This window comes from Calliphora vicina, chromosome 3, assembly GCF_958450345.1.
Source record: "Calliphora vicina chromosome 3, idCalVici1.1, whole genome shotgun sequence".
Taxonomy (NCBI): Eukaryota; Metazoa; Arthropoda; class Insecta; order Diptera; family Calliphoridae; genus Calliphora; species Calliphora vicina.
In genome coordinates, this window is record NC_088782.1 from 45,019,062 (window position 1) to 45,029,046 (window position 9,985).

A 9,985-nucleotide genomic window follows, 5' to 3' on the forward strand; every position below is an offset into this window, starting at 1 on the left:
TTAGTAAATTTTTGACCGTGTGTCGAATTTTGTTCATAAAATATGAATTTGTATGTATTTAATTTATTTATTTTTGATTTGTTACAGAGAGTCTGGACAAATGGGAACGTTTGACGGTGGCTGACGCTTTGGAACTTGTTAATTTTGAAGATGGCGAAACAATTGTTAAGCAGGGAGAACCTGGTGATGATTTCTATATTATTGTTGAAGGATGTGCTGTTGTTTTACAAAGACGTGCTGAGGTGTGTTAAAACTAAATATGTCTAGATTATTTGTTAATATTTAATACGTTAATCACATCGATTTACTTTGTATTGTGAGCCTTAGCAATCCACAGTGTTGTTGTTGAAACAGTTCGAAAGTTCTTTTTTATGTTTGTGTTAATTTAAAAAAAAAAATTCAGCAAGAAATTCTATAAAACCAAAGTATATTTGCATAAAATCATTCCCTACATAAATTATTTAGAATTCATTCATACAAAATGAATTGAATACAATTTTACTAAAACCTTTTTGTAATAGATTGGAATTGAAGAACAATTGAATCATTCAATACAATTCGTAATGGATTTGAATTAAAGAAAGTATGAATAATTCAATAAGAAATTAAGTCTGCAAATAATGCTTTTGAAGTACTAAGGAATTAAGCCTATGAAATAATTCGTAATGATTCATTAAAGAAATGGTTATGAGATAACATTTAAATTGATTCTGAAGATTGTATAAATAATTAATTTTTTCGCACCATTGGGTATGGGATAGTATCGGTTTTGTCAATCTATATGTGTATTTTCTTTCTGTTTTATATTCCTTCGAACGATGTTATAGTCATTATAAGAGGAGAGTCTACAATCACTGATTAGCTTCATTTTCTAGTTATGAATTTCCACAATATATTTCCTAAGACCATTACAGTTTAACTGCAATATCTTAAAATATTGTTGCCAATAGTGATTTGCAATGTCATCCAAGAGTGATGCAACGGTGATAGTGTTAATAGATTATTGTATAGTTGAGAGGAATGCGAAGCTATCTGCACTGTGAGAGTTAACAGAAACTTTAACACATCAAATTGGGACATATGAAGCAGTATGTGAAGGCATTAGATAAAACTGGTCCATGTTTTGCGTTTCCTTGAAGAAGTTTTCTAGTTTGAGTACAGATTTTTTATGGCTCACAACTAAGACTTTTAATGCAAGATAACGATTTCATACATTCAATGATTTCATACATTTAGAAGCAACAGTTTGGAAATCTTTTGTTGCGTTGTGAAAATTTTTTTAGAAAATCAGAAGACTGAAAATTAAGAGGAATTAGAAGACTGACAATTAATAGGAATTAGTTATAAACCTAAAAGTACACTATATACACAGTCATTTAGACAAGTTACCTGTAAATCTTGGATCGTATAGCGAAGAACAAAGATAACGTTTCCATCAAGATTTAAAAGAGGTGGAAGATAGATTCCAAGGTTGCTGTGATGAACATATGATGGCAGATTACTGTTGGAGTATCAAACGGGAGTGTCCTAAGCAGCTCCAACTTTTTTTACCACTGAAATTTCTCGAAAACTACACATTGTAAAAATAAGTACATAACAGTTCGAATCAGGGTATAGAATATACTTAAAATATTTTTTAGCTTTGGCTGCACCAAAATCATTGTAGACCTGTGATATTTATAGCTGTGAAGAAAGCACGTTTTTAAATTACAAAAACTTACTTAAATAAAATTTTGTTTCCCAAAATATTCTTTTGATAATTTCCTTGCGAAATCAAAAAAAAAACAAGTAAGAGTGCTATATTCGGCTGTGCCGAATCTTATATACCCTTCACCAAATTATACTTCAAAATTTTAAATATTTTTAGGTAAACAAAATTTAATTTTTTTTCCAGTTGTTTTTTGAATTTTTTGGAAAAAAAATTTTTTCGATTGTTATTTTAAATTTTTTTTTTAAATTAAAATTTTTTTTTTTTTTTTAATTTTAAAATTTTTTTTTTTTAAATTTTAAAAATTTTTTTTTTTTTTTTTTAATTTTAAAATTTTTTTTTTTTTTAATTTTAAAAATTTTTTTTTTTAAAATTTAAAAAATTTTTTTTTGGTTTTTTCAATTTTTTAAAAAAATTCGGGTTCAAAATTTTTTTCCCAATTTTGACCCATTGTAGGTCCAACTTACTATGGTCTTATATACGTCGTTGCAAATGTCTTTGAAATATCTATCATTAGATATCCATATTGTCTATATTAATGTCTTAGTAATCCAGATATAGGTAAAAAAATAGGTCAAAAATCGAGGTTGTCTTGGTTTTTTCCTCATATCTCAGCCATTTGTGGACCGATTTTGCTGATTTTAAATAGCAAAATTCTCGAAAGCATGTCTGACAGAATTATTGAAGATTTGGATCCCGAAGATATCTGGGGTCTTCAGAAAACTGATTTCAACAGACAGACGGACAGACAGACAGACAGACAGACAGACAGACAGACAGACAGACAGACAGACAGACAGACAGACAGACAGACAGACAGACAGACAGACAGACGGACATGGCTTAATCGACTCCGCTATCTATAAGGATCCAGAATATATATACTTTATAGGGTCGGAAATGAAAAATGTAGAAATTACAAACGGAATGACAAACTTATATATACCCTTCTCACGAAGGTGAAGGGTATAAAAATAAAGCAAATTGTCCTTTTGCCCACTTATGCACTTAACAAATATACATATATCTACGGTGTAAAATACCCATCAGATAAATTTACCTAATGGCAACATGACATTAATTTCAAATCAAAATCTACTGTTAAAAATTACCAAATATGTTTACTCCCTAAGTAACTAGCACTGATAGATATATATTTGTTGAAATTACAGGCATTATAGTCGGAAAAACTCAACCAATTGTAGTAGGGAAAGTAAAAAATAAAATCATTTATATAATCAATTTGTGTAATATCTTTACCTTACCTTGGGCAAACATTGTAATTAATACTAGCTCATCCCCCAACAATAGATGTCAGTGAATTTATTCAAATAATATTTATAACTGGAAAGAATGCTCGTTGTTGAATATTTTCCAAAATATTATTTTGATGAAAATTGATTCAAACAAAAAAATATTACTAAAAAATCACAGTGTTCTTTTTGTTTTCATCTAGCTTTTTTTAATAATACATTCTCACCACTTAGGATTTTGACAACTGAGTTAGGTCTTTGACAGGAGAGTTTCCGATCTATGTCTATTTATCTATGACTCATACTATTTATAAAATGATTTATAAATTTTATGAATTGAAATCAATGAAATCAAATCATACTATTTATGTTGAAACCCTAGACCAAACTCAATTTACATGAATGAATCAGTAAAAAACTATGAAAACAACACAACATGTGTGATTATTTTTTTTAGTAATTTGTTTGTTTGAGTTTTTTTTATAGTTTTCGCTCTATGCCTATTTCTCTTTTTTTTACGTAATCTTCTTTAATTATGTAACCACATATCGTCCCCTTAATATATTTTATTGCATAATAAGAATCTACGTAACTGATTCTATATGTGGTCACAATTTGGTGAAATTCTACTTCCACAAAATAGGTCAACAGATCAAATGAAATATTAGTTTTGTTCTAGATGTATACTAACACAAAAATTTTAAACTCAATTATTTCGAAATGGCAAAAAAATTATACACTATTGTTTTATTAAGGGGACGATATTTAATAATTTTTATAATTGTTATTAATTTTTTTAGCAAGGCGATGAACCTGCCGAAGTTGGCCGTTTAGGCACCAGTGACTATTTTGGAGAAATTGCATTGTTGCTAGATCGTCCACGTGCTGCTACAGTTGTTGCCAGAGGTCCTTTGAAATGTGTTAAATTAGATAGAGCGAGGTAAGTTTTTTGATATTAATCTCCTCAATTAATTGACAGATAAATATTTACAATAATTGACTTTATTGTATGAAATATTACATGAAAAGACAATTTCACTTGTTTTAATTTCATGTTTAATAATTGTGTATTTTTCTTCTATTCCTTCCAGATTTGAGCGTGTCTTGGGACCCTGTGCGGATATTTTGAAACGCAACATTACTCAATACAACAGTTTTGTTTCATTGTCTGTTTAAATCCAGACTTTCGAAGGATAACTGAACACAAAGCAAAACATTAAGAGAAAACAAACACAAATTAAGTTTTTCTTTTTTTTTATAATTTTATTGAAAAACTTTTAAAAGTTTTGCAAAATTTGTAAAATGAAAACAAAACAAATTAATGAAGAAAAACTTTGTAAAATACACTGCTAGAAATGAAACATTTATCTTGAAAGAAAAACAATTTGGAATTAAAAAAAGAAGAAATCAAATACACACTCACTTTCAACAACAACAATGAAAAACATAAAGAAGGAACAACAACTACTTTAAATTTAGAGATAAACAACAACAATCCAACAACAAAAAGGAAACATATTTTCAAACAAGACTCTATAGATGAAATAAACAACAAACAAACAAAAATAAATCATAAATGTTTATACAGAAATATAAAAGAAAAAATTAAACAAATTATAAATTAAAAACTTTTTCATACAATTATAAAAATATGTATAATTTAAAAAAAAAACACAAAGGCAAAACAAAACAAATTTAAATATATTTCACTGTTTGATGTAAAAGCTGTAACAACTACAACAATACAAAAAAACTACAATAAATTGTAAGAGAAGAACTGTTGTTAAAGAAAACTAAAAAAAATAGTAACAAACATATAAAAATAAAACAATTTTGTAAGAAAAAGTTTTGATTGATTGAAAGTTTAAAAATATTTTGAACCTCCAAAAAACAACCTAAATAGAAAACAAACTTAATTAAACTGAATTTAAAAAAAAAAAGAAAAAGTTTATCAACTACATCTTGTAAAACACAACAAACTATAATATAAACTTTCTCTAATTAAAAAAACAATTCTGTTTGAAATATAACAAGAACTACTTACATACAAACATACAATTTAAACTAACAATTGTTTTATTTTATTAATTTTGTTTTCCTTTCAAAAAGAAACATTTAATAAAACAAGACAGGATCTGTATGACTTTAGAGAAGGTTTATAAATTCGTTTTATATATTTATATTAATTATATTTTCTTTTCTTTATTTTATTTTTTTGTTATTTATATAAACTTTTTTTTTTTTAATTTTTTGTTAATTAGAATATTATTTTTTGTTGTATCATAAACATAATTATTCTATTAAATTATTTAGTTAATATTTTCAAACAATTTTAAAAAGGTTAGCTTAAATTTTGCTGGCAACTTATACATATAAACAAACAAACAAAAGAAAACCTTACAAACATACATAATTATATAATAAAGAATTGAATTTTTTTCCTAAAAAAATAATTAAAATGAATAAACAAATTATTTTTTATTTTTTCCCCTTTTCTTGTGTTTAAGTAAATGCATTTGGTACAGAGGTTTGAATTATAATACACTTTCTTGTAATGATCAGCAGATTTTAGAAAAAAATTCCATTCCGATCGAAAGTGGAATTAATTCCGCATTTTGCTTCTTCAGAAAAAGTAAAACGAAAATTTCGTTCGGAATGAAACCACTTTCAGTTTTTTTTTGTACCAAAACCTTCAAATTTGTTTTAATATGAAAAACGCTGTCAAATTAAAATCAGAAATCCAGAATTATGAAATATTTTTGGAATTAATAAATTACACGGAATCTGAAGAACCTAAAACGAAATCGATCGGAATAAAAACAAACGGAATGTGTGACAGGCCTGTATTACTGGAAATTCCGGGATTATATTCGTTTACTTTCAACAACTTGTAACAAGAGAATGTTAAAAGTGACTTTTCGTTGATAAAGAACTTAATATTTGTTACTGGACAATTTTTGTGCAATTTTTGATCCACCATCAAAAAAGATTTTGACATTCCGTTTGTTACCCATCGAAATATTCATCGCAGACCCACAAATTGGTCCTTATGAAATTCTAAGACAAACTAGCAATGTCCGTCCGTCAGTGCCTCTGTTTAAAATAGGGCCCAAACAAAAGGAGCTAGATAGCAGAAATTTTCCAGAAATATTCTGTTAATAATGTTTGTTAGGTGTTGAAAATGGGCAATATCGGTCCATGATTTCAACTAGCCCCATACAAATGTCTCCCCGCAATAGTGTTTCAGCAGTCATAAAATCCTGACAAAATTTCGAACAATCTATTTCTAAATACTCTGAAATTATGCCGAAAACATTTGTCCCTAGTCCTTAAAACTTAAACTAGTTTTAAATGAATCAAAATCTTTCTACCAACTTTGCGAGGATCGGTCCATAATTGAATGTATTACCCCTATATCAGAAAAATATGTTGATGGTGGTATACAAGATTTGGCACAGCCGAATATAACACTATTACTTGTTTGTTTTCACCTTCGAATGCCATTTTTATAATGACCTTTAGTAATTTGGATTAAAAACAACTGAAATAATAATAAATGAATAACAATTATTAACATGTAAAGAACCTATTTTCATATCTCAAGACTTTTTTTATAATAAAGTGTATTACAATGCAAAACTTATCTAAAATCTTTATTTTAATTTTACATTCATATTTATTTCAAATCAATTTACAACAACCTTACAGTGCTGGCGCCTTCATCTATATATGAAAATAAAATATATTTATATACCTAATAAACTGAAAATTAAAACATAAAATACATTTACATACATTTACTAAAATTCATTACAAATATTAAACTCAAAATCATACCTATAAATAAAATATCAACAACATAAGCAAGAATAAAATAACTATACTTACATAAAAATATAACTATATTAATGAGTATTTTATTTACCCGCCGGCGGGTTCCCTGCACATAATCGAATTATATACATACATCTATTAAATTAAATCTATATGGAAATTTTTAATCTTAACATACCGGCTTAAAAAAATTAAGTTGATTAATAAAATTTTGAAAATCATTTACACAAACATTTGGTTTAGAGAAAGTTATGTCAAATAAATGAAACAAGAGATGATATGGGTTAAAACCAAATGAAATAGTTTCTTGGAATGGGTAAATTGTCTTAATTCAAAGTATTAATTCAATTAGGGTACAATTAGTAACCTTTAAATACCTTTTTCTGCAACTCCTTCTTGTTTAAATGTTTTTGCAAAAAGTTTATTTTAATTCAAACTCAAAATAAAAATTGTCTTTCAAAATTCAGGCCCGTTTCGGGACTCTCGAAAAGTCAAATTGATTTTTGAATATTTAATTAAGGCCATAGCTTCGCATTAATTAATTTAATTTGAGCTTAATTCACTAAAATTTTAATTCGGAATCAAAAAATGCCAGCCATTTATTCCATAAATCGATTCCCAATTCTAATTCTTTAGATGCATTCAAAGGATTTATTTAAAGAGAATTCATTAATCGCTGATTAATTCATAATGGAATTAATTCATAATAGAATTCATTCAACCTTTGAATGATTAAATTTTTGGTAATTCAAGTCTAATACAAATTGAAGTAATATATTTGTTCTTAATTCAGTTCTATTTAGCTTTTAATCATTTACAAAATGAATTGAATAATAGATTTAATTTAAATTAAAATTTAATTCGAATTTGCAAATTGAATAAAGAACAAAGCTTCGAATTAATTAATTCTGAATTAAAAATTGCCAGCCATTTATACCATAAATCCATTCCCAACATATAATTCTTTAGCTTCCTTCAAAGGCTTTTATTTAAAGAGAATTCATTCATCGTAGAATTAATTCATTATGGAATTAATTCATAACAGAATTCATTCAACCTTCCAATGATTAAATTTTTGTTCATTCAAATCGAATATTAATTTATTGGGTGTATGACTTAAAAATGAGAATTTTTTTTTTTCAAATTTTTAGCTTTTATTTTGAAACATTTGTACAATATAAATTTATGCAAAATATTGGCCATTGTTAGCTATGACCTATTCCCATCTTCCTTGCAACATATGAATTCCGAGCCAAAATAACTGATCATCTTCGGAGGCCAAGAAGGAATCAAGCCAATTTCGGATATTTTGTTCCAAAGTGCAACGTATTGCTGAAAGAGTGTTCTGCATCGATCGAATCAAATAGTAGTCGAACGGGCACAGTCTGGACTATAAATAGGGTGAAGCAAAACTTCTCAACCACTTCATTCAAAATACATTTTAACAGCTATTGCAACATGTGGCCGAACGTTGTCATGATGAAATATAAGAAACTCTAATATTCGATCATGGCCACATTTTCTTGGCGTTTTTCGGCCAAGATTATTCGTTACAAACGAATCAGTTGCATTCGGTTATGGTATGCCCTGTTTTCAGCAGCTCATAATAAATAGGGCCCTCTAGGTCCCATCAAATGCATCGAATTACCTTAGCGCCATGGATGTTTGGCTTTGATGTCGATTCGGCAGGTTAGCCGGGTTATTGTCTTTCAAGGTCTCTCGGCTTCAATTCGTATAATACCACATTTCCCCGCTTGTGGATGAATTCTGCTGGTCGCAAACGTTTTGAAATTACTGCTTGAGTAGCTCCCAATGATTTGGCAAGCTCTTGTTGACAATACAATAATATTCATGGAGTAATGCCTCCAATTCTTGGTCTTCAAACTTTTTTGGCTGGCCTGGGCGATCTTTGCCTTCCGTGTCAAAATCTCACAATGCAACTCTCGCATGTTGAAAGCGATGGAACGCATTTATCATAAGCTTCTGCAAAACTTCCCGCATAAAAAAAACTTTGTTCTTTACACTATAATGTTTAATAATTAAGTGAGAATAAATGACAGATATGTATGTTCCCTTCAAAATAACATATAAGTTATTAACAGACAAAAAGCTACGCCATCAATTTTAAATCCAGAAGTTTTAAGTCATACAACCTATAATTAAAATATTCTTCATTTCTTTTAGTCATTAAAAAATTAATTTTAAAAAATCCACCTAAGCCTAACATAATTAATAGATTTGAATTGAAGAAAAATTTTACATTTTGAAAGTTATTTTTTAATGGATTTGAATAAAAGTCAATTTTAATGATTTAATAAGGAATGAACTATCAATTAATTAATAATGTATTCGTATAACGGAATGGTTAATGAATTCATTACAACTAATTTGATTTCAAAAATGGAATTAAGAATGAATTCTTTTGAACCTTTGCTTTCAATATCTATAATTATTGACCCCATTTGTGAAACCTCCTAAACATATGCTACAAATGCTGCTTAAATTCCTTATTTAAATCAAATGTTTGTGTGATTTACTCAATATACTTAATTAAAAATTTATTTAGATTGTTTCTTTGTTTAAAAACATTTACTATATGTATATTGTATAATAGTAATTAAATTATTTAATTGTTCATTTAAAAACTCATATAAAATCCTTTTTATTTCCTTGTTTATTGTTTCCTTTATTACATGATTAAAACGCAATAATAAATACAAACATAATGCTGTTTTTTGTTTAATAATTTCCTGTTTTTATTTAACAATCATTTAAATAATTTATGGATTTAAATTAGTAAGACAAGAGCAAGATGAGAGACATACTATATATGTACCTATTTATAGCGATACCATTTCCAATTTAATATTACAAATTTAAAATTCATATTTTATTTTTATTACATAATTTGTTAATCATTTGCAAACGATAATTAAAAATTTGTTTATTTTTTTTTTGAAGAAAGAAAGTGGTAAATTTTAGAAATTAAAAATTGAAAACCTCTAAAAAATCTGAACAAATTATTATATAATTCATACTGGAAATGAAAGCAGATCTGCTGACACATTAAACTCGTAATGGGTTTTCTGAAGTTAGTTCGAATATGATTTCTATGGACTCCTAAAGTTTTGCTTTTTTTGAATAAAAATTGCAAATTCTAATATTGTAATAATTGCTTAAAATAGTCGAA

The 9,985-nt window shown here is 27.2% G+C and overlaps 1 protein-coding gene across 4 annotated transcripts in view; it reads left to right on the top strand.

The window, feature by feature from the left end:
- The window catches only part of Pka-R1 (protein kinase, cAMP-dependent, regulatory subunit type 1), a 94,136-nt gene extending 88,704 nt beyond the window's left edge, over window positions 1-5,432 (top strand). For all 4 annotated transcript variants that reach the window (XM_065502756.1, XM_065502758.1, XM_065502757.1 and 1 more), the window contains exons 4-6: window positions 88-242; window positions 3,762-3,901; window positions 4,053-5,432. In XM_065502756.1, coding sequence (XP_065358828.1) covers window positions 88-242; window positions 3,762-3,901; window positions 4,053-4,137 — 380 coding nt within the window. In that variant the 3' untranslated portion in view covers window positions 4,138-5,432. The remainder of the gene's footprint in view (window positions 1-87; window positions 243-3,761; window positions 3,902-4,052) is intronic.
- Window positions 5,433-9,985: the final 4,553 nt, after the last annotated feature.